At 31.1% G+C, this 27,755-nt stretch overlaps 3 protein-coding genes across 5 annotated transcripts; 2 read left to right on the top strand and 1 right to left on the bottom strand.

The window, feature by feature from the left end:
* Window positions 1-479: 479 nt before the first annotated feature.
* Window positions 480-7,472, bottom strand: LOC110660419 (ABC transporter A family member 2). The gene is made up of 16 exons (XM_021818747.2): window positions 6,987-7,472; window positions 5,936-6,167; window positions 5,568-5,737; window positions 5,156-5,341; window positions 4,963-5,058; window positions 4,086-4,295; window positions 3,702-3,861; window positions 3,395-3,621; window positions 3,156-3,273; window positions 2,976-3,052; window positions 2,776-2,865; window positions 2,501-2,644; window positions 2,107-2,412; window positions 1,946-2,026; window positions 1,053-1,229; window positions 480-888 (listed from the first exon to the last, which is right to left on the bottom strand). Exons 1-16 carry the CDS (start codon window positions 7,353-7,355, stop codon window positions 619-621), a joined length of 2,913 nt encoding a protein of 970 aa, XP_021674439.2. The 5' UTR covers window positions 7,356-7,472; the 3' UTR covers window positions 480-618.
* Window positions 7,473-14,761: 7,289 nt separating this feature from the next.
* Window positions 14,762-23,273, top strand: LOC110660417 (ABC transporter A family member 7). 3 transcript variants are annotated; one of them, XM_021818742.2, is made up of 18 exons: window positions 14,763-15,059; window positions 15,957-16,338; window positions 16,537-16,616; window positions 16,726-16,867; window positions 17,127-17,246; window positions 17,331-17,455; window positions 18,240-18,398; window positions 18,986-19,148; window positions 19,219-19,344; window positions 19,444-19,527; window positions 19,936-20,297; window positions 20,630-20,830; window positions 21,340-21,449; window positions 21,556-21,640; window positions 22,025-22,153; window positions 22,252-22,357; window positions 22,468-22,556; window positions 22,835-23,273. In XM_021818742.2, the coding sequence occupies exons 1-18, from the start codon at window positions 14,982-14,984 to the stop codon at window positions 23,111-23,113; spliced, it is 2,820 nt and encodes a 939-aa protein (XP_021674434.2). In that variant the 5' UTR covers window positions 14,763-14,981; the 3' UTR covers window positions 23,114-23,273. The 3 variants fall into 3 exon arrangements, with proteins under 3 accessions (XP_021674436.2, XP_021674434.2, XP_057988437.1); XM_021818744.2 differs by lacking the exon at window positions 19,219-19,344 and having other exon boundaries at window positions 14,762-15,059; XM_058132454.1 differs by lacking the exons at window positions 14,763-15,059; window positions 15,957-16,338 and adding an exon at window positions 16,357-16,375.
* Window positions 23,274-26,056: 2,783 nt separating this feature from the next.
* LOC110660418 (uncharacterized) lies at window positions 26,057-27,636 on the top strand. The gene is made up of 5 exons (XM_021818745.2): window positions 26,057-26,328; window positions 26,449-26,498; window positions 26,584-26,707; window positions 26,797-26,895; window positions 26,968-27,636. The coding sequence occupies exons 1-5, from the start codon at window positions 26,142-26,144 to the stop codon at window positions 27,585-27,587; spliced, it is 1,080 nt and encodes a 359-aa protein (XP_021674437.2). The 5' UTR covers window positions 26,057-26,141; the 3' UTR covers window positions 27,588-27,636.
* The last annotated feature ends 119 nt before the right edge of the window (window positions 27,637-27,755 follow it).

Below are 27,755 nucleotides of genomic sequence, written 5' to 3'. Positions count from 1 at the left end.
TCTTTCATCTTGATAGGTGGCAGTTTGTGTGATGTAATCAAACTATACTTATTTCTGTTTACCTTGGATCACGTTGAACTTGTATTGCTCAGTGGTCTTTACATTTATCATTTTTCAAATTTCAGACATCTGAATTTCCTCATCACACCCCAAGGCCTGAGATTATAGCGTGTATCAAAATAGCTAAGCAAACAGTGAATCTCTAGATTGGTTACATACTCAGAGCTCTGAATCTTGGTTAAAACTAAAGCCTTCACCTTGAATCGTTGTTTCCGCTTAAATTCAAGTATTGAAATGTGGACAGGGTTTTCAGAGATCTGCGTTCTTCTGGTTCTCATTCCTTCTGATGTTTGACATGGCAATGATCATTATTGGGTGGTCATTAAAATTTTATATTTTGCCTCCACGTTGGAGATTATCACATTTTGAGTTTAATTAATGGATGTATATATTTAATTCTCTCTACAACTCCCATGAAATACCAGAAGGGAAATAGAGATATTATTTTGAACTATTCAAATATCAAGTCCTATACAAATAGCCAAAGAAAAAGCTATCGACTAATACCGCTAAATCAGAGAGGTGTAGAATAATAGAATAAATAAGAGTTTATGATTGTTAATAATTACTAGGACTAATCTGATTCGGATCGATCATGATTCCATAAACTGGTTCTTTACCCCGGCGGAGGAAATTTATATTAGAACGTGGCTGTGATGCAGAAATAAATTGTTGAACGTTAAGAGGCAGAGGCATTTCAGCAGAGTGACCAGAAATGCACAGAGAACCGGAATCATCTTGCTCCCAGTATACTTCAACCATTATGCCTCTAGGATTCTCTGGAGATTGTGTTCCCGGAATCCCAACAAATCTAGCTCCTATAGGTATCTACATTTTCATTTTAGGCAGCAAATAAAAGAGTCAAATTTAGACTTGATTTTGTTTTTCCTACTAAGTAGCTTGATAATATATATATATATATATATATATATATATATATATATATATATATATATATATATATATATAACTTCAAAATAAATCGTGCCTACCTGAACTGAGGCTCCAGATGTTAAGGTCAAAGTAACCAACCTCCCCTCAGCTGCAGCACTTTCTAGCTCTGCCTGCTTGGCAATATTTAAGAAAACTTCTTCAAGCGTTGCAAGGCCAATTTGGATATCGGCTATAGCAAATTCTCTTTCTCTATCTTGAAGCTCCGAAAAAAATCTCTGTTTTAAGATTTAAATGACAAATAAAACTTGTAAAAAAAGGGGGCTGAAAATGTTTGTGACTGTACTCTTCAATGGCTTTAAGGTCAAACTAGAGTTCTACAGCTACTAGGACTCTGTTACTCTTAGAGCCACATTTGTTTCAATTATTGAAGATTCAGGATATCTATTTTATTGCTTTTATTGAAGATTTGAAGAGCGAGTATATTAAAGAAAATGACCAACAGGCCTGCTCCTTTGTTGTAAGTAAATAGTGAAACGAGCAGATTAAATTATAGAAAATGCAATTCCCTTAAAAAGAGTATACTTTGTCTCTGCACAAACCAAAACAAAGTGTATACTTTGTCTCTGAACAAAGTGATCTTTTTTCAGCAAGACAAAGTAATTTGCAGGAAGGATAAACTGTGTGCTTTATTAAATTAGCAGGCTAAATCCATACACTAGTGTATCTTCTTTCTTCTCCAATGCCACCACGCCCCGCAAACCACCCCCCCCAAACCCCCTTTTTTTTTTTTGAGATGATACACACTAATGCATCTTTAGTTCACAGCAATTGCCATTTTCCACCGTATTATGTATATAAATAACCAATTTCTTCCATCAACCTACTTTCAACTTGACATATATAAGCCAACATAGCACATATAAGCCGTGAAGGTGACAGTGACACTGTTACAATAATAAGAAAACAAAATAGGAATTTCAAAAATGCTTACCGTTAAAAGCTTCTCCCTATCATGGGGAATGACAAAAGTCAGGTAGGATTTGGTCTCCTCTGCTGGCATTACATCCAAATGCTGTCAAGACATTACCCGAGTCAGAAATAGAGCACTCTGAAAGTATAGAGACTTTTCAACCATGTTAGTCATCAACATACATATTTGAAAAACTGCTTTACATCCTCGTGTTGATTGGAAAGATCCACGGATGCATTTGGAGGAGATTGTTCAGCATTGCTTTCAATAAAGCTCACATTAGTGATGAAACCGGTACCGAATCTCGACTTCAACCTGATTGATGTTCCGATGCATCGGAGCCTACCCTTGGCCATAATTCCTATGCGATCACTTAGAATGTCAGCTTCTTCCATTGAATGTGTTGTCAGGACAATGGAACGACCTTTCTTTGCATTCTGTATTATATCCCAGACATGTCTTCTCGATATTGGATCCATACCAGTAGTCTGCAGATTACTAATTGAAATTAACAAACATGCATCTACAATTAGATCAAACATGCAAGCACAATTCAAAATATTCCATTCTTCATACCGGTTCGTCTAGAATGACCAACTTTGGGTTCCCAATAAGTGCTATTGCAACACTGAGCCGGCGTCTCATTCCTCCACTGTAACTCCTGGTTCTCACTTTAGCTGCCTCAGTGAGTCTTACCTCTGCTAATGATTCCTCAGCAACCTACACTCAACAGAAGTATAAATAACCGCAAAAGCAAAATATGGTCAAAGCACAATTAATCTTCAAACTATCATTTGAAAGAAAGCATTATGACAACATCTTTCCAAGTTCACTAAGTAATTAGCACATACCAAATTTATTGAATCTGGGGGTAGGCCTTTAATGCTAGCAAAGAGATGGAGATGCTCTGCACCAGATAATGCATCCCAAAGGATGTCAAACTGTAAAAGGATGAAAAAACTAGTCTGTAAATAGACACAATAACAAACATAAAGAAAGACAAAATCTGCACAAACAAATGTGTGTGCATGCATACTCATAGATATTTCACCTGGGGACAAACTCCTATGATTCTTCGAATGTTGGACATGCCAACAGGGCTCCGAATGGAATATCCATAAATCAAAGCTGTCAACAAGTCAGTGCATGAAGTTATTATTTTTCTGTTGACCTTATCCCCATTTCCAATTTAATTGTGATTGATAAACAAGGAAACAAATGAGCATAATACCATCTCCACTGGTCACAGGTGTTAAGCCTGTCAAACAATTGATTGCGGTAGTTTTTCCAGCGCCATTTGGTCCAAGGAGACAAAATAACTGATCCTTTGCAAAGTTCATCCATAAGCCCTGCAGGTAATTCTTAATGAGCTGTGTCCAAACAACATAATTAAAAGAGCCAAAGGAAAAAAGGAGGTTTGTGTACATTCTTAAAGTAACTAGACAATTGAGTTGAAAAGATGTTGCTTACCTTGAGAGCATGGTAAGGTGAAGTTTTCTTGCATTTACAACAACCAATCTTCGTAGTCCCAGCATATACCTTTGCAAGTCCACGTACCTGAACTGCAACCTCTGGATTGACTAAGCCATCTTTTGCTTCTTGTTTAACAATATTTTCCTCTTCAAGCACATCCTCATCTTCTGGAGTAATATGCTCTTGTTGTGGGACTGAACCCATGCAACTACAAATGCCACCCTCTATTAAAAACGGGGAAACACAGTCAGAATATTAGCTAAGGAGATATGCAGATAACAGACCGAACTCAAAGCTCACCAACCTTCCACTCTATTTCCACCTTTTCCAGTCCAATACCCAGGCTTTAAGAAATAAAATATAGGTTTTCTGACACCATATGCATTTGGAATTATATTGTCGAAGTAGATTGCCAAAACAAACCAGACAAAGAACGTAGATGTAAGCCATAAGTAAACATCATTCTGTCAACAACATACAATTTACAATCAGCTTGAATGAGACGAATTCAACTTAACTTCAATAGAAAAGAGAAGAAAACTATAGGGGAAAAAGTAGAAAATCATTTTGTCAATGGCCTGATCTACCTTTTTTTTTAAAAAAAAATAAACAGTGAGCTCAAAATAAGATAGTGTCTGTGCATGTGTGTGTGTCTTCTTATGAGTGAGCTTTAAAAGTTTTTACATACAATTGATATTACACACTTGTCTGCTGCACTATCATCTCGTACACACTCTGACCGTCTACTCCAGCTGATCCCAACATCTTCAGGAGTGGCAGTTGCCTGAGCAAGCAAATTCACAGCTATACCAAGAAGATTGGGTGGGAATAATGACCAGAGAGTTCGTAGAATACTAGCGACATGGATACCATATGGGAATCCAAATATGGTAACAATCTGCAACAACAAGGGAACAATTATTTCAGTTGAACTGATTACGGATGACTTTATGAAGTTAAAAATATATTAAATATAAAATAACAAATATGAAAATAAAAATAATAACAAGTACAATGACTCATATTTGTTCTATATTTTTTATTTAATAGACATCTCCTTTCATTTTCTACTGTGAGGACAAACTGGCTTTAATTTAACCTGTTCTTTTAAATAAAACAGCAACCTCCAATAAAATATTGAAACAATTTAAATGCTAATTATCAATGTAAGTCATGTGAGGACAAAGAGATTGATTTGAAATTCTGCGGAAAGAGATGAAATCAAGAATTTGACTTTGACTCTATTTTAGGCCTTAAAGAGGGGGGTAGAGGGGGGACTCTATTTACTCGTGCTATTCATCTGCAGGGGCCCAATAGAAGACTTGTATAATAAATCAAGCTCCAAAAAAAAAAAAAAAAGGAGAATTTTCAGAAACCCAGTCTTGATCAGTTAGTTGAAGGTTTGACTGTCATGTCAAACGAGTATCTCCCCTTTTTTCCCTTAAAATGGGTGATACATATCAACCAGACAAATATACTCTCAGATTTAAGGCTCACGCAATACAATGGGGTTGTCCAGTCTGGTTTTTAAAACAGTGGTTAATAATACATAGGAGGAATCTTGCCTGTGTAAAAAAGCCAACAATAAATACCGAGAAACCGACTGTTGTGGCTGAAGATGACTTGCTAATGAAGTTTGACAACAAAAACGCAAAACCAACCTGGCATCAAATGTGAGAAAATAACAGAAAAGAGTTGGTATGAATAAGCATAAATTAAATAAGTGAAAACTGCACAGAAGACAGTGAGTAGTCTTACCATATTGAGCTGAAAAAGATAGAACACAAGAAACACAACTGCAAAATTGTTTTTCTTGAACATGTCAAACTGAAACATCATTCCAAAAAGAACAAGGAGAAGTGATGATACGAGTGAAAGTATTCCTTCCCATGTGATCCAAGAGAACCAATAAGCAGATTCATAAAGACCTGTCATACTCATTGCCTGTGGAAGCAGATAAAAGATAAATAAATAATACACATCAACAATATTAGAAATTCAGGTCCCTGAGGGCACAACTTAATAGCTAAAGCTTGAGATTCCAACTTGGAGGTCTCAGGTCTGGAACACTCAGATGGGGAATGGAGATCTTTAAGATGTGGGAGAGATACCCTTGCTATGTAGCTATAATTTTTAGTGCTATTCAAGTCAAATAAAGATAGAGTCAAACCTGGCGAAGTTTGAGTTCCTTCTCTACCACCAAAGATCCAATTTGCATCACAAACCCAAACATGGCAAACGCAAGAAAGAAAGTTGGTCCAATTGAAGCCAACACAGAGAAATTGTTTTTTGCTGGGTGTGCAAATTCTTTAAGTCCAACTACCCAGCTAAAGTTTGGATCTGATTATCCAGAATAACAAAATAAGAAACATATTTATTCAAATGAATAAATAAGACTCTTCATATATGTCAAAATTTCACCAAAAGAGCACAAATAAATTCCTTAATACCCAGCTAAAGTTTGGGCCTGGATATGTGGAGTTACAATATATATAATTAGTAAATCAAATATAGAAAAGTAGATGTGTCATTTCACACCTCCAATGATAGACCGAGCAATTTCACGCTCTGCTGCAATCTGAAGTGGGATTTGAAATTTGAATGTAGGATCTTCAGAATACCCCCGATTCATAACTCGGGTAGAATTAGTCTGTACGCCATAGCTGATAACAGTGGCATTTATATCTTTGAAATGCAGAGCTCCAGGGCAATGCATAGGATTATTCAAAAGCCAAAAGTCTACATCGTCTGTTGTTCTGAATGATTTAACCTGTACATTGAAAGGCAAACAGGAGCGTTTTCATGATGATGTTTATGTCTAAGAAATCAAGTTTGGTTTTTCAGTTTGCCAGATTTTTTCTCCCAACTAGTTTTTGGAACAACCAAAACGAAATTATTAAATGATAAGAAATTTAGTGGCATGAAAATAAAATCGGTACTTGGACTTGAAAAAGAAGAGAAAGCTACATATTGCTCAAAGACGTGATTAATCATAACTAACCTAATAACTAAAGAAAACCTAACCCAAAAAAAAAAAAAAGCACTATGAATTTGGTGCTAGCAGAATACTTCTTTCTCTTTAAAAAGATTGAAACCCTCAAAATTTGTTTTGTTTATTTACACTCTCAGAAAATTAATAGAAAATTTAAAGTTGCAACTTATTCGAAAAGCTACTATCTACAGCCATATAAATACTGTTCATAGCTTGTTTAACTGTTAATTGTGTGTGTGTGTGTGTGTGTGAGAGAGAGAGAGAGAGAGAGAGATGATTCTGATAAAAAAAAAATCCAACGAATATAAAAGGAAAAAAGAAATCAATATGGCAAACTAACAAACCTAAACAGGTAAAGCTCCATACCAAATCAAAACTCCGAATAATAACCGTCAAATTGTACTACCTTACACCATGATCATTCATCATCACAGTAAAGCTTCTCATTTCTCATTAGAATTTGTTTAAATTCAAAACTAGACATTCCTAAAACACATCAATAGACAGCAATAACAATGAAACGAAATTTCTTTAATTATAAACAAGATTCTTTTCTTCATTTGTTATCAAACAAGTTCTCATTTCCTTGTGCCATACCTTATTGGACGTAATCACCCTGCCAGGATTATTTGCCATGATTGAACTGACAATACGATTCAGTCTATCGCTATAGTTTCCGCTCCATACAAAGTCGAAGCAAGGCTTCTTAATGTAGAACTTGTCCTCGCAGGGAGGGATCGGCGGCGAAACCAGAGGCTGAGGATCGAGTACCGACTTATACGCCGTGGTGTCGGAGTTGGCAGCGTTCATGGCTTTTTCAATGCAGAAGAGGAGGAAAATGAAGAACAAGGATGAAAACAACTGGAGGAATGAGGCGCTCTTGTTCCTCCATGAAAGCGACAGGTTCTTCTTCAATAGAGCTTTAAATTGCTGGTATAGCAGAGGAAATCCTCTCTGTAATTCCATAGCTCTCAACGCTTTGTTGGTTTAATGAGACGGCCAGCTGCTTTAAAAAGCGCGGTTCATGGTTCGTTTCTGGTTCATGGTTAACACCTGGGGATAGATTGGGAACGCTGATAGGAAAATAATCGGGTCCGAATTTCCCGGAATTTACAATCTGTGCTGACTTGGAACGCTCAGGGGTAAAGTGGTAAGAGTGACTGGGGTATAAATCGGGCTTGGCTTTAGTTAAAATTATGAAATGTGCCACTCAAGGAGTAACAGCGACACTTATTGGAAGCAGGAAAGCAAGAGTATACTGACCTGGTTTGGAATTGAAGTAGCCATTAATAACGATACTTAAGAAAGCAGCAACTCACCGTTGCTTTTTCTGAGGCTAAGTCCTTGTCTTGTCTCTATTGATACCGTGGCCTCCCCACCCTTACTTCTCGCTCAGAGAGTGAGTTTCTCCCTCCGAACCTTCAGGTGAGACTATAAATATATTTTAGTATATTTGTTTTAAGCAAATCTTATGGATATGGAGAGAGAGAAAGAAGGGTTAAAAATGAATTAAAAGTTAATACAATTTTTTTTTATTTGTTTTTGCTTCTTGAGAGAGAGATTAATACAATTTTTTTTATAATACTTTGTAAATTCATTGAAGTTTTTATTTAAACAGTAAATTTAATGCACTTCCGAAAGTCTTATTGTGGAGACACCGATGTTAAATGATGATATCAAGAAAATTACTAGTGTAAAAATCCATGATTATTTCACAATATTATAGAATTTTCAACAGTTTACTTTGAAAAAGTCATCGTTGTATTATCTCATTCGTGAAAGAGAAAGAACAAACTAACTCATTGAAATTACGAAATATGCCACTCAAGACGTAACAAGGAACTTCGTGGGAGTAGGAAAGCCAAGAATATATTAACCGTTAATTGATGTAGCCATTACTTAAGATAGAGAATTACGGATCTGGTTGTTTTTGTTGAGATTTACGTACTATTCTCAAATACTAGCCAAACTCCATGCTTCGGAAATGGTTATTATTAATGGTTTTCTTTATATTTAATTTCTTAATTATATTTTATGAAAAATTATTGTGTAATCTCCCTGAAATCAAAATATAGATATGATTTGGTACACTAAATTAAATACATAATAAAACATCAACTATAAAAAAATGAGTCAAAAATTTATCAAAAAAAAATTTTTTTATTAAACAATACATATGATGTATCGTATTATTGTTGATTGGGTGTATCACGTCACTTGATGACATGACACACCGGGATTATTGTATAATTTCCCATGTTTTATATATTTTTTAATATTTATACTTAAATATATTATAAGTTAATTTATGTATATCAATTAAATTTTTTCTTTAAGTAATTTTAGAATAAACTTTACTTTGTAATGAGTAAAAGTAATGATAATAATAAAATAGCACTCATAAATTATAAAATTAAATAATATTCAAGAATATTATTTTTTTTCAAATTGTATTTTTTTATAGATTTAAATATTTATATTTTTATAATAATTAATAATTTTATTTTATATATTTAATTTTAATTATTCTATTATTTAAATATATATTAACATATTTAAAATATTTATCTTTTTAGTTAATAAGATCCATATCTTATTTTTATGAATTATTTTATCTATATCAAAATTATATTAACTCAAATAGTATGCTGTAAATTTATAAAGAAAAAAAAATTGATATTATGGTTAACTTCTAATTTTCTTTTAAGAATGAATGGTTAAATTTGAAATTAATTTTAGGTTACTTGTACTATATAATAATTCTCATGCATACAAGAAATTAATTTTCTATTAACATAGGTAAGAAAAAAAAATTAAAAATGAAATAAAATATTTTTTTATAATTACATTTATGTATAAAAACAATTAAAGAAAAATGCTTTTTATTAATTAGTTAATAAATTAATTAAGTAATTTCATATTAAGGTGGTGAAAGCTAATTTATTAAGAAAGGAAAGAAAACCAGCTAAAAATTAGTTGAGGAATTTCTTAATTATATATGGAGACGGATGAAGATCAATTTATTAATTAAGAAAAAGAAAATTAAGTAATTTTTTTATTAACATAGGTGAAAATTATAATAAATATAATTTTTTTTTAGGAAAGCAAATCTATTGAGATTAGATGCAAACTCATTCAGTTTCCAGGAACCAGAACATTCTAATAAAACCTAATTTCAATAAATTAGAAAAAATAAATAAATTTTGTTTTAAGGATTAGAACCAAATTTATATTATTAACTTGTAAAAAAGTCAGGTTTATATATAGGGTTTTGTAATTTGTGTTATTCAATTTCATTTATAAAAATATATTTTTTGTGAATAATAATGCAAAAATTTCAGTGAGAAAAATCCAATTGTATATGTAGCATTCTAATTCAATAATAAATTTCGATTAAAAATGAATTAAAAGGTTAATTAATTAAATTTTTTAATACTTCGAAAATTGATTAAAGGTTAATTAATTAATGAATATAACTAATTAACCAGTAGTCGCTCCCGAATGTCTCATTATGGAGATTTGGCTATTAGCCTTTCTGGCAGACAGTGATGTTAAATGGTGATATGCAGTAAATTTTAAAAATTTTACTTTGAAAAAGTCATCATTGGATTATCGCATTCGTGAAAGAGAAAGAACAAACTCATTAATTGCCTTTTACTAATTGTCATTTCATTTTTTATATAGTATTTGTCTAATAAATAAATCCAAACATCCATACATGAGAAACAAAAGCAACCTCTAATTTAAAAATGTAAATCAATTCAATACGACAACGCTCATAGTAATAACTGAACCAGCTGCTTTTTCCCGTCGTTTTGACGTGGAAAAAAAAAGTCAATTTCTTTAATTATAATTAATTAATTTTTCAAAATATTTAAAATAATATCTTCGGAAAATATATTTTTACAATCTGTTGACTTCGATTATAAAAAAATATTATAAGGACGTGTAATCTTTTGAATATGCTCTTATGTTCAAAGTATAATGTTTTATCAAGTCAATATATATTTTTGTAATTACTATAATGCACCAACAACCATACTCTTATTTACTTAGACCTTAAGGAACTACTAAATTTGTAATTAGAACTGCCGTCATTTTTATAATTAATATAAAAAAAAATCTCATGAAAAACAAGAGAAGATTAATTATAACTTGATATATATATATATATTTGGAATTTCTTATTGCTTAATTATGCAATCGCTAAAATTAGAGTTAATATAAAAATAAGTGTATAATATTGAATAGGAGGAAATGAAATACTTGAGGTTTAAATCCTTTATATACTATTTGAATAAAATTTTGTTGGGATTCAATTTAGAAAATCTAATTAAAGTGATTTAATTAAAGAAAATCCTATTAAATTAGGATTAAGAATATTGGATAAAATAAAATATTTATCTTTAATAGATAAAATTAATTAAAATAATTAATGCTCAATTGACTGAATTATATATTTTATTAAAATTCAGTTAAGAAAATTCTATTAAAGTGATTTCATTGAGAAAAATATAATTAAAGTAGATTCAAAATTCTAAATAGAATAGAATGTTTATTTCCAATAAATAGAGTTAATTAAAATAATTATCATCCAGTTTACTAAATTGTATATTCAAATATTTTGCATGGTATTGTGTCAAGCGGGTTCGTTGTGAGCAATTTTGAATTGTAGAAAAAAAAAAAAAATCATTTCTTCTGACCTTGGACGAATGCAATTGTTTCTTGTTACGTATTTTTCCGTTTAAAAATTGGCTGCAAGCATTTTCTTGATGTCTTCCAAGATTACGTACGATGGATCTGCCTATACAATATTTTAATTCTAGTCCACTGAGGGAAGAAATCAACAAGCACACGTGGAACTGGATACCTAATTATACTTTAATTGTGATTATTCAATGATATTTCACATGCACTCTGGTCCACACTCTGAATACTCAGGCAATGGCAGTTTCGGAAAATAACAACAAAAAGTGCAGTTTCGGCACAATTTTCACTTTTCACTGACGCGGCACAAATCGAGAAAATTAAGAAGCTTACAGGGGCAAATGAGTCATTGAAACTCCACTTTCCTATTCATTTCCTGCCCAACGAAACATTTATTGATGACCATAGTGTTTTTTTTTTTTTTTTTTTTTTAAATTGCTTCTATTGTTGGCGCGAAAGTTTAACTCCCATAGTATATTACTGTGCGTTCAAAAATCCTTGCTTAAGGCCATTTCTGTTGGCAATATTTTGTCCCCGCTATAGTTTTGCGAAATAGTCAACGTTAGTTACTAATATTTCTCTTATTTTTATATAAAACTATGGGATTATGATCTCATCATTATTATCCTACTGTTCTAAAGAATAGTAAAATGACCTCTTTAGCCTTTTCTTTTTTTTTAATGCGTGGTTAGTAGAACATGCTTGTCACTTATCCAAACAAACTTGCTGACGAGCCTTTTTGCGCGTTGCTCATATGCCGTTTTTCCTTTTCTAATAATATTTTCTTTTTTTACTGTTCCTATTATTTCTTTTCTTTTTCTTTTTTAATTTTTATCTTAAACTATATATATATATATATATATATATATATATATATATATATTATTTTAAATTTTTATTTTAATTTCAAATACATTTTAAATTATTTAATTATTATTAATAAAATAATTTTAGAACAATTTTATTTTTAATAAAGTCAAATTTACCGTTCTAATAACAGTGTTATAATTATTTTCTCCCATTGAGATTTCTTAGTTTTACTATCTTTATTTTTTTTTATTTTATTAATTAAAATAAATATTTTAATTTTTACATGATATATTTTGAATTTTTTATATGATACTCCATTTTTTTTTTCAATTAGTTTAATTTTTTAAACTAAAACGAATATTTAAGTCTCTGTTTTACTAATTAAATTTTTAAATTTTTATCTATTTTAATTTTAAACCATGTGAATTCAATTTATTGTTTATTATTTAATTTTATTATTATTTTTAATTATTTAATTAATAAATTTATATTAATTATTATTATATTTATTAAACAAAATTTTAAATATTACTTTATATATCAATATTGTATTAATGAAATATCATTCTTCAGCTTTTTCTTTTTTTTTTTATAAACATTACTTTAAACTAGTATGATTTTATTTATTAAAAATTTAGTAAATTTTAATATTATACTCTTTTGTTAATATTTTTTTATTATTATTATTATTTAAAAATTTTTAAAAAATAATATCTAATGAACTTTTGATATTATCTATTTAAAGTTGATTGTTCGTTTATTAAATATGTAATTGAACTTATGACTAACAAATAATTAAATTTTATTTTAATTGAATTGAGTAAATGATTTTAATAATAAATAATAATTTCATTTTATAAAATGTAGGTATAATATTTTTTATTATTATTAAGTAAAATTGAATACATTTTTTATATAAATATTTTTATATTTATTAATCATATCACCAACGTCTATTTATTTATATTATATTATATTATTTATTTATATTATTTATTATTGTATATAAATGTGGCAACGGATGGGAATATTGGCTTTGCAAAAAATGTCCTCCATGCTTTAAATTAATTATAATTATATTTTTATTATTTAATATTAATATTTGAGTAAATTTAAAATTTTTAATTTTATAATTCATATAAATTTAAAATTTAAAATTATATTTATTTATAACTTTAGTTAAATATAAAATTTTATAAGAAGTAATTAGTTAAAATAAAAATATAGGTGAAAAATAAAAAATATTAATCGATAATTTTAATTGTTTTTAGTTAAACTTAAAGCAAAAATTGAAAATATAAAAAGTTTATGATTAAATTAATAAAATTAAAAATTTTGATTAAAATTAATATTGATATAAAAATTTTTATTTATTTTTTTACCATTTAGTCTTTTTTAATTATGTTTTTGCCAAAAATTAATATATACAATTAGCATTATACCATATATTGACAATTATCTTTTACATTTATAAAGAAAAAATATTATTATTATTATTATTATTATTATTAGCAAAATTTTAAATAAGAAATATGCACAGTTTAAAATATTTTAATTTGGTAAAAAAATTGATATTGATAATAATAAAAATAAAAAAATAATATTGTAAAGACAAAATTGAATTAGATCAAATTTATTTTATTGTTTTAATACAACTTTAATTCATCATCAATAACTAAATTGATGTCCGAAATTAAAAAAAAAGTTAAAATTAATTATTTATATATATATATATATATATATATTTTTTATATTTATTAAAATATATTATATAATTTTAACGTTACGTGCTTCAAAATCTAAGTAATATATGGAAAAATGAAACCGCGGCACCGCGGAGGCCTACACGGCTCATATAAAAAGTGGAAGCAGCTGAGTCACTTCCCAATTCCCATGATTTTCCTGGTCATACGAATTATGTGTGAATGCTGCGATGGTTCTCCAACTAATATTTTGTCCATATAAATCACTTTCAGGTTTCAAAGTTTCAACCCATCGAAGAATTTCCTCCTCCTTTACCTCCTTTGAAAATTACAATTAAAAAAATAATAATAAAAATTAAACGTAAACACCAACAACTTGGAACATATTTCACGTCCACAAGCAAGCGTCGTTTCTGAACATGGGAACAACCACAACCACAATCACAACTATTATCTCATAAGGCTCATACGAAAATGACATATGAAACCTGTAAAAAGCATATTGTTAGTTTGAAGGATTATGCTACCACTGGAATAAGTAAGCCCATAATAATGTGATTGTAGGGGAGATATGCATATTACTTGACGTGAAATTAAGTTAAAATCTTCACTCCCATTAAAATATTATTAAATGAAATTGACTGGAATGAGAGTTGCTACCTTTGAAATTGCTTTTAGGCATGTTAAACCACAAAAACAACATTAACAAATTAAAAAGCATTAAATTAAAAACAATAAATAGAGTATTAATATGCAATCGAATATATATATATATATACATACTGCTACTTCTCTATATCAAATTTTAATCTAACAAACACAAGATTTGATCATTATATAATTTCTTTAATATAGTCACTTCACTTTAATGGTAAACCAAATGCATGGGTCATTGACTTTTGGAAATTGCACGACATCTCCACAATGCATTGACCGGGATTGCTGTTAAGAGGGGATGAAGGGCACTTTTGATATTTTGGGACAATCAAAGGGCATTTAGGGACTTCCAAAAATGATATTAAAAATTGTCCAAATGCGTGAAGGGTAATATAGACCTTTAACCGAGGGCAATTTCGGCAAGTAAATGACTCAATTTTGCTCGCATACGTCGCGCCTAACTGCGTATTACATGCCTAACGAACTGCATAAAATGGGGAACAGAGACAGAGTCCGCAGAAAGCAGAGGAAATGGCAGATAATTGAAATCGCATTCTTTTAATTGTAGTTTACACTGACACACACACACTCTCTCTCTCGCTTTCTCTCTCTCTCTCTCTCTCTCTCTCGTTGTTGCGGGAAAGTTCAACTGTGCATTACTTTGCAATTCAACTGGGCATATTACTGTGCGTTCAAATCCTTGCTTAGTACATCCATGGCGGACACATCACATGGCCCTTCAAGTTTCTGGACTCAAGCTGATGCTTTGCTTAGAAAGAACTTAACTTATCAGGTTATTTCTCTCTCTATCTCTCTCTCACTCTCTGTCGTGGCATTTTTACGTGTGTGTACGTGTTCCTTATGTGTGTGTGTGTGATATTTGCGAGTAGATTCTTTCTCTAATTTTGATTTCTGGTGAATTGTGAGCCTAGTGTTGGTTCTTTGATTGAAAAATCGGAGCTGATTTTATGATTGATTTTCTTTTTGGTTGTTTTTATGTTTTGATTCTTGCTTGCTGATTAAGTTTCCTGTATTTCTTTTTCCCTCTTCCTCTTTGTGTTTTGCTTTCTGGGTTCTGTGACGGATTGATTTTGTTGGGTTTACTGCTAGCCCGGTTCGCGTGCCTGCATGCGCTTTTCTTTTTTCATTTTTACCTACTGGCGTGAGTTCTGAGATGTGAGTGTAGTGGGGGTGTTTGGTCTGAGAAATTGAAGGGAGAGAGAGAGAGAGAGAGAGAGAGAGAGAGAGAGAGGGTACAAGGAGGGTTTTGGGTATCTATTCTCGGTTTTCGCTTTGGTATTTTCATACTTGAATTTTGTTGTTGATTGAGAGTTTGCTTTTCATTTTTCCTTTTATTTTTGATACTTTTATCCTTTCCCTCTCTAAAACCTATGTTAAGTTCATTGCTTAGTTGGTCCAATTTTCAAATTCATAGAGAAACTTTCGTTTCCAGTTGATGGGCAGATTTTAATTGGAATGTGCTCTCCTCTTAACTCTTGTTTTTGGTTGATTCTATTTTCGTTAATTAACAAATAGTAACTCTATTTTGTCTGTGTGCTGCAAACAATTATTTATATAATAAATGCTAATCTTTTCTAGGTAAACTTATTTATGATTTTCTGTCTGTCTCTTAAATTCAGTTACATGATGAAGATACTGAATTTGATTTATCTGCTTCTTTTTTCCCCAGAAACGAAATGCTAAGACAAATTGCAGGCTCATTTTATTTCCATTTATCCTCTGCATACTACTTGTTATCACTCAAAGTTTGCTTGACCATGAATTGAACAAGGCTAGTAGGAAGTGTGGTTGTAAAGATGTTGATATAAATGGAAATGGACAACTGGAGAAAGTTTGTGGTTTGCAATACTCAGATGCATTTCAAGCTGCCACCTGTTCCATTCCGAGCCCCCCGCAATGGCCTCCTCTCTTACAAATTCCAGCTCCTCAGTATCGTGCAGTCAGATCTGAAGTTATTCCATTTACAGACTTGCCAAATGATTCATGCAGGAGTACAGGGTCCTGTCCTGTAACTATACTCTTCACTGGAAATAATCAATCACTTGGAGAAAGTATCTCTCTCACTCTCTCCCTCCTTCCTTTTGTGTGGTGCGTGTGTGTACATGTGTCTGATGTCCACCTTCATAATCATTTATATGCATCTTATTATTTATTCTCCTTATCACGTTTGTCTTGCCTATTAGGAAATTGGAAATTAACAGTTGGGTTTTTATCTGAATCTTAATCTGGGATTTTGCTGTTCTACCCAGATTTGGCTGGGAATATGTTCCCAAGTTCTTTCACTGTCAATTCTTCCAATTATATGGACAGTTTAGCCTACAATGCGCTGGTAATTTTTTTCCTTCTCTTTCTATGCATTTTCTTTCACTTTTTATTCATTTATTGTAATTTTTTGCTAGTAGGTTTGGCTACTAATGTGAATTCTCAAAATGTTTCAGGGTTCAGATACAGAGCCAAAAAGAGATAATTTTATTGATCCAGCTTTCATTGAGAATTCTACTCTCTATTATGTTCAGCATCAATGTGCATCAAACTCCACATTATCTATTTCTGTTCAGTCAGTCATTGAATTTCAAAAAGGTATAGATTTATCACCTTATATACAATGCAAATTGTGCTGTTGGATTCACATCTTACTAGTTTGGCTTGTGCTACTTCACAAGGCACAATGGAAATTATTTGTGCCTTTAAATCCCATGCTTACGGGCTTTACTTTTCTGAAGTCCCACAACCATGCCTTCTAACTTATTCAGTCACCATGCCACTTGGTTCTCTAATCATGTAAGATCATTTGCTTGTAATATTCTGAATTCTTTTTCCATTTGTGTCTTAAATTCAGAGGCAGCATGTGTTCAAGATCTAAAGTTGTGGCGCAATAGTTCTTCTGAGATAAATGAACAGCTATTCAAAGGATACCGTAAAGGGAATTCTGATGAGAAGATTAATGAGATACTTGCAGGTTGCCCTTCCTAATTCTCGTGCAATTGTTTTGTGTGAGTGTAGTATCATGTTTGATGTATCCTTACAATGTCTCCTTCTGCAGCCTATGATTTCTTAAACTCCAACGGTAATAATTTTAATGTGAGCATATGGTACAATTCAACCTATAAAGAGGGTGACATTCAAGGCCAATTTAACTATCTGCGAGTTCCTCGCTTTGTGAATCTGGTAAATGTCAGAAACTTGTATGCATCATGAGACGTTGGTTTTATAGGTTTAAATATTTGTTAGGCCTTCTGGTTTGACTCTTGAGAACTATGGTTCTGAGAATTTTAATGGACTATGATTTTGTAAGATTAATGGATATAGAAAATAGATTTAAGATTACTGATTCTCTTGGGTGTCTAATACCTCTGCATTATGGAATATGGTCTTTCATTTGCGCACTCTCTTGAACAGTTGATTGTTCCTCCTCTCCCCCCCTCTGTCCCCTTTTGTCTTTAATTTATACTTTGTTATTTCAGTATTTTGTGGAAATTTCTGCAAACTTTTTATTGTTTTATTCATTTTTTCTTAATGGTTTATTTTTCCATTTATTTCATGAAAACTTCCTGTTCTTGTGAATGAGAACTTTGATATATCTCATTTGTCAATTTAAGGGGAGGTATTGTAATATGTCCAATATTGTTGTAGCTGGGTTACATCTTTTTAGTATGGCTGCAGGGGGGTATTGGGCAACCAGTTATGCTGCCTGCAACTTATGTTCTAGGGAAGTCTTTTCTCTGTCAAAAGAACAAGGTTGCAATTTTGATTATAATATGTTAAAAAATTTGCATTCTTGTTTAATTTATTTGTTTGGTTTCTAGGATTTGTATCATTTACAATGACTATTGTAGATTTTCATTGTTTCTATTATGCCTTTCTTTGTTTTACTTGTTTTCTTGCTTTCTCAGCTATTCTTCATTTGAATTGAACTGTATAAACTGCTGAAATTTATTATCCTTGCCTGCAGGTGTCAAATGCCTACCTACAGTTTTTCCAAGGGCCTGGTACAAAAATGCTATTTGAGTTTGTCAAAGAAATGCCTAAAGCTGCCAGCAAAATCAATGTGGATCTGGCATCTCTTCTTGGCACACTCTTCTTTACATGGGTTATTCTACAGCTATTTCCTGTAAGCATGTGAACCATAGTTCATTAGGATTAAACTGTTTGCAAATTTTGTTTGACTCATGTACGCCATCACCAGTTTATTATAATTTTTTGTATCGGCTGGAAAGGTCAAACTATGGGTATTGAGGATTATACTATGTGACCACAACAAGTTTTTTTGTGGCAGAATTAGCATCTGTTGTCTTCTTTTATTTGGCAAATGAACTTTCATATCAAGTTTTATCTTGTCCATTGAGCTGAAACATGAAAAGGAATCTTCCATTGTGGGACATAAAGCATATCGAGTTAGAATTCTTCCTCAAGGGGACGTGTTTTTAGTCACTGGGGAAAAGTGTTCCACTGATGCTTAGTTCACATTCCAACAAAGCCTATATAGAAAAGTTCTCTTAATTTGGGGTGGTTTTTGCTAATTTCACTAGGAGTCCAATGGTTTAAATCTCATTTCCCTGATTTCATCCTTAATGCTAATTTCCTCTAATTGGGAGCTGTATGTTTACTCTTGCGATTACTTCCTTGTCTCTAGTTTCATTCAATAAGTTAAAGAATGGTAGCCATGCCACCTAATTTCATATTTTTTCTTTTATGTAGGTGGTGCTGACATCATTGGTATATGAGAAACAACAAAAACTGAGAATCATGATGAAAATGCATGGACTTGGTGATGGTCCTTACTGGATGATTTCCTATGCATATTTTCTTTCCATATCTTTGATGTACATGTTGGTTTTTGTGATATTTGGCTCAGTTATAGGTAATATTCCTGTCATTTGTGCTTTCTTCTTTTGCCTTGGCTTCAAGTTACTAATGCAGTTACATTGCAGGGTTGAAATTCTTCACATTGAATGACTACGGCATTCAAATTGTGTTTTATTTTATATACATAAACCTGCAAATTTCCGTGGCCTTTCTAGTCGCTGCATTCTTTTCCAATGTTAAGACTGCTACAGGTTTTCTGTTAGCTATTTGATATATTTTTCAGTCAATATTCATTTTGAAGATATTAGCTGGTTTTCTTATCTTTTGTGGTTGAACTTTGATGGCTGCAGTTGTAGGCTACATAGGCGTCTTTGGAACGGGGCTGTTGGGTGGTTTCCTTTTCGCAAACTTTGTTGAAGACTCATCATTTCCTAGTAAGTAGGACACTTTGTGAAGCATCTGCAATTTGACTGGTCCTAGGGTACTCTTTAAATTAGGAAACCATTTTCATTTTTTTTCTCTTGTTCTGTTAAGCTAACTGATGCCATGTATGGGAATGGGATCATACATTTGGATGTTGTGCTATTACATCAATTGTTGTAATGGTTGTATAGTTATCCAGTATTCCAGCTTTTTAACAAATATGAGGTGTTAACAATCACTTCCTTGATTTTAAAAACCAGCAGCAAGCCGCTTCAAAGTATGCTATGATTATTACGTCATTGGTTTAAAAGGCACCTAATTTTCCAACAGTTGTTGCCTTAGATTCAGTGCTTAATGTTTTTGTATGCTTCATTTTTTTACCATATTAACTCATTATGGGACTTTACTGTTTGCTGCAGGAGGCTGGATCATTGTGTTGGAGTTATATCCTGGTTTCTCTCTATATCGTGGTTTATACGAGTTTTCACAATACACTTTTACAGGGAATGCAATGGGGACACATGGGATGCGTTGGGGAAATTTGAGTGATAGCAAAAATGGAATGAGACAGGTCTTGATTATCATGTTTGTTGAGTGGTTAGTGCTACTTTTTGTTGCATATTATGTGGATCAAGTTTTATCCTCTGGAAGTGGAAAAAGTCCTCTATTTTTCTTGCAAAATTTTGGGAAGAAGCGTCCATCATCTTTTCGGAAGCCTAGTTTGCAAAGGCAGGGATCTAAAGTTTTTGTTGATATGGATAAACCTGATGTCATTCAGGAGGTAATAATTTCCTTACATCTAGTGTTGTTACGTAGTATGCAGTTTACTGGTATAGAGCTGGTGTATCTGGGGCACCTCTTAGGGTAGTTCTTGCAATTCTAATAATTGTTTATCCAACAATAGATTTTCAAGTGCTGATGGTCTTGAGTTGTATTCTACCTCTGCCTTCAATAATAGCAGAGCTACATAATTAAAAGCCTTTGAAGGATGTTTACTTCATGTCTTTTTCAGAATTTGCCATTTTATCTTTTTTCAAAAATTTTAGCATCAATTGAGCAACGTCATCATGTATAAATGTAGATCTCACAATATATTTTTATTCAATAATACAGAGAGAGAAGGTTGAGCAGTTACTGCTGGAGCCAAGCACAACTCATGCAATTATCTGTGACAACCTACAAAAGGTGTATCCAGGAAGGGATGGAAACCCTGAAAAACTGGCAGTACGAGGGATCTCTCTTGCTTTGCCTCCAGGAGAGTGCTTTGGTATGCTCGGTCCCAATGGTGCTGGGAAGACCTCTTTTATTAGTATGGTTAGTACAAAGTGCTCTTTGTTTTCTAATCTGCATGAATATAGAGACTCCATAGCACTAAAAATGCCTTAATAGTCTTTTACAAGCTGGATTACTTTGGAAAGATGATGATGGAGTGTAACATGATTATAATTACTTTTTTCAAGCTTTTATATTTTTCTTTCTCTAATGGAACTAATAAATGCTCAGGAGGGATGTTAGCTATATAAGCCTCATTCTGAATTGTTGATGCCAAAGAAAGTTCTTTGGAGGAGAGATTTGGATAATGGTTATTCCTTTCAGCATTTTCACATAAACTCTCCACTCCAAGTCACACACTTATATTTGGTCTCTACTTTGTCCTTTATAGTTGCTTCTCCATGACATTCTGAGCTTACTGTGAAAAGCTCTGCCTGATGTGGATGCAATTTTTAGGCTTCAATTTTCTGTCAAAATCAGATTCATTTGTGTTTCTGAAACTTTCTTTTTTTTTTTATTTTTTTTTTTTATTTTTTTATTCTACTGATTAGATGATTGGGCTCACAAAGCCAACATCGGGGACGGCTTATGTTCAGGGTTTGGACATACGGACTCATATGGATTGGATTTATACCAGTATGGGCGTGTGCCCTCAGCATGAGTAAGCTTAAGTCTTCGTTATTTTCTTCAATGAATGCATTTTGGCCCTCCACTTCAATGCCAGTCCATTTGTAACATATGCTTTGGTTTTTCTGGACAAATTTTAGCCTGCTTTGGGAAACTTTGACAGGAAGGGAACACTTGCTATTTTATGGCAGACTTAAAAACCTAAAAGGTTCTGCCTTGATCCAAGTAAGCTATTATCTTCTTTACTTTTTTATTGTCATTTGAAAGGTGGTTTGTTTTCTTTAAACAATTGGTGGCTGTAGGAGCCTAGCAGGATTTTTGGATGGAAAATTGGCATGCATAGTTTCTATAAACAAAGAAGCTATAATAAACACACACACACACAAGGCCATAGCAATTAGATTTAGGTGACACATATGAGCATGTAATTAGAAGTAAACCTGTGGAATGCATGGATGTACTACACAGTGATTGCTCAAATTTTTGGAGTGGAAAACAAACAATGTGGTAAAGCAGCGGTGAGATGGATTATATTTGTGGTTTTCTAGCCCTGCTTAATGGAATCAGACATTTGAAATTTACTTTGCTTTTACCTTCTTGTTACCGTAGGCAGTGGAAGAATCTCTCAGGAGTGTCAACTTGTTTAATGGTGGGGTTGCTGATAAACAAGCTGGGAAATATAGTGGAGGTATGAAGAGGAGGCTTAGTGTTGCAATATCACTGATTGGGGATCCCAAAGTATGTTGTAGTCTCTCCTTAAAGTACTTTGCTTTATGAAACCTTTGGATATAACATCTTCAGAGCCACCTCACTCATAATGGTTGAAAATTTGCAAGGTTGTCTACATGGATGAACCCAGTACTGGATTAGATCCAGCTTCGAGAAGCAATCTGTGGAATGTAGTGAAGCGTGCAAAGCAAGACCGTGCAATTATTCTCACCAGTAAGCTGTCCCTCTCTTTCTCTATCCCTCTCAATTCTTTCCTGGCATGCAACAGCATTTTAGGAACTTTGGCCCCTTGTCATTCACTATGCTTGTTTTCATGTTTTCAGCACATTCAATGGAAGAGGCAGAAGCCTTATGTGACCGATTAGGAGTTTTTGTTGATGGCAGCTTGCAGTGCATAGGAAACCCAAAAGAGGTAACTTCATATCAAAATGATTTTTTTGAGAAAAAAAAAATTATCCAAATGATTTCTTTTCTTTGAAATTTTGTTTGCTATATCTGCATTGAATGTCATACTGCAGAGCAGAGAACATGGTGCTTAACATTTCTTTTCTTCAAATCCTCTTGATTATTGTAGTCTGCCCGTCGATTTGTTACACAAATCTTAGTCTTTCCCCTTTTGAATGTGCTAAACCCACTACTGTATAATAAGGAATGGAAAAGGACATGTTTTAATTACAATTTTCATGACAGCTGAAGGGTAGATATGGTGGTTCTTATGTGTTTACAATGACAACATCTTTGGATCATGAGCAAGAGGTGGTGATGATGGTGCAACAACTCTCCCCCAATGCTGAACGGACTTACCATACATCTGGAACACAGAAGTTTGAGATGCCAAAAAATGAGGTCAGAATTGCAGATGTATTTCATGCAGTTGAGATTGCTAAAAGCAGATTCCCAGTTTTTGCTTGGGGTTTGTCTGATACCACCTTAGAGGATGTCTTCATCAAGGTGGCTAATGGGGCCTAGCTATAGCCATTCAACATCTCTTTACTTTGTTGGAGATCATTTTCTTTTGCAAATAATCAGCTTTAGTTTTAGAAAATGTAATATGCATAGTAGACGCATACCTCTGCATGTAACTCAATATCATTTTCCAATCATAATATATTTATGTTCTATTTATTTATACTTTTATCCTTTTGCTCACTGGATCCGTTTAGAGATTGTTAACATGGCATGAATTACAAATTAGTGTTTAGAAATTGCTAAAATGTTGTTAATATTAACTACTTTTTATTTGAAACGTAAATAATATTTAATAATTCAATGTTAGTCCCTCCATTTTAGTGGTCAGGAAGGATTGCAATGTCACGTGTCACAAAATTTGCCTATACTCATCATATATGATGGAAATATTTTTGTGAATATTAAGACTAAGGACTGCCTTCTAAGGTGTTAAGGCGAATCGGATTGGTCTATATATATATATATATATATATATATATATATACTTAAACTTATAAATGAATGTCATTTATTTAAGTAATTAACTTAAAAATATGTAATTAGTCAGCCAATTGTTATAAGCCAACTAATAAAAAATATCACTTCGTAAAAACTATTAATTAATTCATATAGTACATGGCAAAAGATATAAATTAATTGATATGCAAATAAGAATATAGTGATATTAATTATTTAAAATTCACTTGAGTTAATTTATTCTTTTAATTTTTAAAATTTAGATTAAAAAAATATTAAATATTGATTCTGCTTTTTTATCTGATAATATGTATATGTATGAACTAAATAAAATACAAATAATTTATTATTTATTAAATTTTAAATTTTAATAAAATTTATTAATATTAGAAAATAAATTTATTTCTCACACTTATTAGACATTGAATATAATGCTTATTAAAATCTTTCTCTTTTTACTCACTGATTTTGTTAATTTAATTTTTTTTATATAATTATATTTTTAATTTTTTTTTCAAAATTTTGATATTTATGTTTAATAAATTATTTGTCAAATCTCATCTATTTGTGAGTATAAGTATATATTGTGCTTTAAAAAATAGATATTTTTATAAAAGATTTAGAGTTTGAAATAATTTAATGTCTAAAAAGTATAAAAATTATGGCTAGTTTCTAGTCACAATTTAAAAATAATATATTAATCAATTTATTTATTTATTCATGTCTAAAATAAAATTATAATTAATTAAAAATTTTATTAATACAACAATTACAAAAATACAATTATAAAAATATAAAGTATAAAAATATATATAAATTTATGTTATTAAAATAATAAATAATTCATTTAATGCACGGTTAAATGGTTTATTTTTAAATTGAATGTTGGGTAAAAAAATACATTTAAAAATATGGGCCAAAGTAGCATATTTTTTTTAATATACTTTAACTAATAAAAAAAATTTAAAAATGCTCCATTTTGCATCTAAAGTACCAATTTAAAATTATTAGACAATTTAAATAAATGCTTTTTAGTAATGCAAAAATTTTTCAATTAAAAGGATTTATTAAACAAAAAATTTAATGCTCTCATATTCTAATAATTTGTATGTACTAAAAAGTTTTAAATTACAAATACTAAATTGAAACTTATTTATTGACCCACGTTCAATTTAAAAATTAAATATTTCATATGAATGCTTTGTTGTAAAAATTATTGTATATTTAAATTAGAATTAATTTTAAAATTATTATATTTTAATAATTTGAAAATTTTTTGTCCGATTAAATTAAAAAATAAGTGACCCATATTTTTTAAATGTATTTCTAACTAATAAAATAATATATTAGCCAATTTATTTATTTATTTATGTTAAAAATAAATTATAATTAATTAAAAATTTTATCATTAATAAAATTTTATAATATAATTATAAAAATATAAAATATATAAATTTATATTATTAAAATAATAAATAATTTATACAACACACACGAGTAAAATGACTAATTTATTTACATTTATTAAGCTTTACCAAACAAATCTAATCTGCGTGTTGAGCATATCCAAGAAAAATATATAGTTTTAACTTCCAAGTACTCACCCTTTACTATTTTTTTTTCTCATAAAAAAAGTTAATTTAGTGGTATTAAAATATTATTTAAAATTATAAAGTTTCGAATTTTAATTTTAATTAAAATTAATTATACAATTTTTTTTAATTTTTTATAATATAATTTTTTTTCTTATCAAAAAATATTTTTCTTTTTTTACTTAAAAAAAAGTTAACTTAATGCCAGAATCTTATTCAGAATTACAAAATCTCAAATTTTAGTTTCAATCAAAATTAAAATTAATTGTATTATTTTGAAAAAACAAAAAAATCTTTCGTTAGTATAATTGATAACTCATCAAAAGCTGAAATCTTATTATAGGATTAAAGCTGATTAATAATAGGAATTCTTTTTAAATAATAATATAAAAGTATATATCTTTTTAAAAAAAATTATAACCATTAAGTTTAATTAAAAGTAAGGCCCATATTAAAATTTCTTATAATTTCTTATTTAAATGAGGTGATAATACAAATTAATCTATCCGATCTCAAAGACAAATCATTTACATTAAAATTAAGGATTTGCAGAGGAGAAAAATACCTCCTTATGATCTCACCCCAATATAGGAACTAGAATATTGAGGAGTTATCCTCTTCCAATTTAAAAATTATCAAAGCAAAAAAAGAAAAAATCATAACAAATAGTCACACATATAGCTTCCTTTTTTAAAATTCTGATCTCTTATTTATTAATTTTTTTTTTTTGAAAATTTAGTGTCTACATCCTTATCCTCACTTGTATAATCCCATCAGAATTCTTCTCTCTCTCTCTCTCTATATATATATATATATATTTTTTTTTTTTATCTGACTTATCCTCACTTGTATAATCCCATTAGAATTCTTCTCTATATATGCTTTTTTTTTTTTAATTTTTTTTTATCTGACTTCTCTATATATATGCTTAGTTCTGGGTATTTGAGATTATAGCATTCTGATAATTTGACATATCAACAATGGCCAGGATGTCTTTTTCTTCCTCCTGTTGTTGTTTTTTCTTGGTGGCTTTGTTATTTTCTAATTACTATGGCTGTCTAGCGGAGAATCAAATTGATGTGTATGAACTGCAGAGGGGAGATTTTTCAATCAAATTCACTAATTATGGTGCAACTATGCTTTCTGCTGTTCTCCCTGATAAATATGGTCTACATCACTCTCTCTCTCTTTCATTTATTTTATTAATTTGTTGTTATATATACATTAAAAAAGCTAGCATTTTTTTTATTTGTAATTTTAATTTCAACTTGCATGCAATTTTTTCAGGAAAGTTGGCTGATGTTGTTCTTGGGTTCGATTCGGTTGAGGATTACAAGGTTGGTCTCATTATAATTAAACTCTATTCCTCTCTCTAATCATCATAAAAAATAGCATAAATCAATTTCATATCTTTTCTTCCAGAATGATTCAACCTACTTTGGGAATATTGTTGGACGTGTTGCTAATAGAATTACAGGGGCCCAATTTACTTTGAATGGAACCCTTTACAAATTGGTTCCTAATGAAGGGAAAAACATGCTTCATGGTAACATTCTACCCATGATATTCTTAGTTTGAAGTTAGTTTGTATTATTTGTATATGAATCCTCTGCAATTTCATGTTTTTGTTATCAGGTGGTCCCAAAGGCTTCAGTGAAGTTGTATGGAAAGTCCATAGTTACAATAAAAATTCTCATATAACATTCACCTATGACAGCTTTGATGGAGAGGAAGGTAAATATATTTCATGGGTCCAATCTTTGTATGAATCCAAATATTTAACCTGAATTAATGGATTCTCTACAGGTTTTCCGGGTGATCTTTCTGTATCGGTAACATATATGCTAATTGGAACGAACAGGTTGGCCGTGAAAATGTTCGCGCAGCCCCTCAACAAGGCTACTCCAGTGAACCTAGCCTTGCACACTTATTGGAACCTTGGTGGCCATAATAGTGGTAATATCCTCTCCCACACTATCCAGCTCTTTGGATCTCAAATCACTCCAGTAGATAATGATCTCCTTCCTACTGGAAAAGTTACCCCCGTAAAAGGCACACCCTTTGACTTCTTAGAGCCCCGCGAGATTGGAAGCAAGTTCAATGAGCTACCTGATGGATATGATATTAACTATGTGCTAGAGGACTTGAATCCTGGGCACTTGAAAAAGGTTGCAGTGGTGAAAGAAAATATATCTGGAAGGAAGCTGGAGCTGTGGACTAATAAACCTGGGTTGCAGTTCTATACCAGTAATAAGTTGGACAATGTTAAGGGTAAAGATGGATTTATTTACAAGAAGCATGCTGGAATTTGCTTGGAGACTCAAGGGTTTCCTGATTCCGTTAATCAACCAAATTTTCCATCCCAGATTGTGAATCCAGGAGAGACTTACAAGCATGTTATGATTTATAGGTTCACAGCTAGCTAGCTACTAGAGTTCCTCTTCAAGAAATAAACAGTAATTTTGTTATTAATTAGCTTATCGTTTCAGTTCAGTTTAGTTTTTATTTTTTTTAGAAAAAAAATGCTGTTTTACCTATCTTTAAAAAATAGGTTCCACTCTTCCTTTGACTTCTTCCACTTTCATTAGTATTAG

The sequence above is a fragment of the Hevea brasiliensis genome, chromosome 13 (genome assembly GCF_030052815.1).
Source record: "Hevea brasiliensis isolate MT/VB/25A 57/8 chromosome 13, ASM3005281v1, whole genome shotgun sequence".
Taxonomy (NCBI): Eukaryota; Viridiplantae; Streptophyta; class Magnoliopsida; order Malpighiales; family Euphorbiaceae; genus Hevea; species Hevea brasiliensis.
Note: the sequence above shows the minus strand (reverse complement) of the source record. Positions and strands in the feature narration are given on the sequence as shown.

Excerpts from the sequence above, each read along its gene's own strand:
- LOC110660419 (XM_021818747.2), bottom strand. The coding sequence starts at position 7,355 with ATGGAATTACAGAGAGGATTTCCTCTGCTATACCAGCAATTTAAAGCT. Across the intron at positions 5,342-5,567 it reads AGGAACTCAAACTTCGCCAG|GCAATGAGTATGACAGGTCT; the intron begins GTTTGACTCTAT and ends CTGCTTCCACAG. Across the intron at positions 2,866-2,975 it reads TCATAGGAGTTTGTCCCCAG|TTTGACATCCTTTGGGATGC; the intron begins GTGAAATATCTA and ends ATCCTTTTACAG.
- LOC110660417 (XM_021818742.2), top strand. The coding sequence starts at position 14,982 with ATGGCGGACACATCACATGGCCCTTCAAGTTTCTGGACTCAAGCTGAT. Across the intron at positions 19,345-19,443 it reads CAATGTTAAGACTGCTACAG|TTGTAGGCTACATAGGCGTC; the intron begins GTTTTCTGTTAG and ends TGATGGCTGCAG. Across the intron at positions 21,450-21,555 it reads GGCGTGTGCCCTCAGCATGA|CCTGCTTTGGGAAACTTTGA; the intron begins GTAAGCTTAAGT and ends GACAAATTTTAG.
- LOC110660418 (XM_021818745.2), top strand. The coding sequence starts at position 26,142 with ATGGCCAGGATGTCTTTTTCTTCCTCCTGTTGTTGTTTTTTCTTGGTG. Across the intron at positions 26,499-26,583 it reads ATTCGGTTGAGGATTACAAG|AATGATTCAACCTACTTTGG; the intron begins GTTGGTCTCATT and ends CTTTTCTTCCAG. Across the intron at positions 26,896-26,967 it reads CAGCTTTGATGGAGAGGAAG|GTTTTCCGGGTGATCTTTCT; the intron begins GTAAATATATTT and ends GATTCTCTACAG.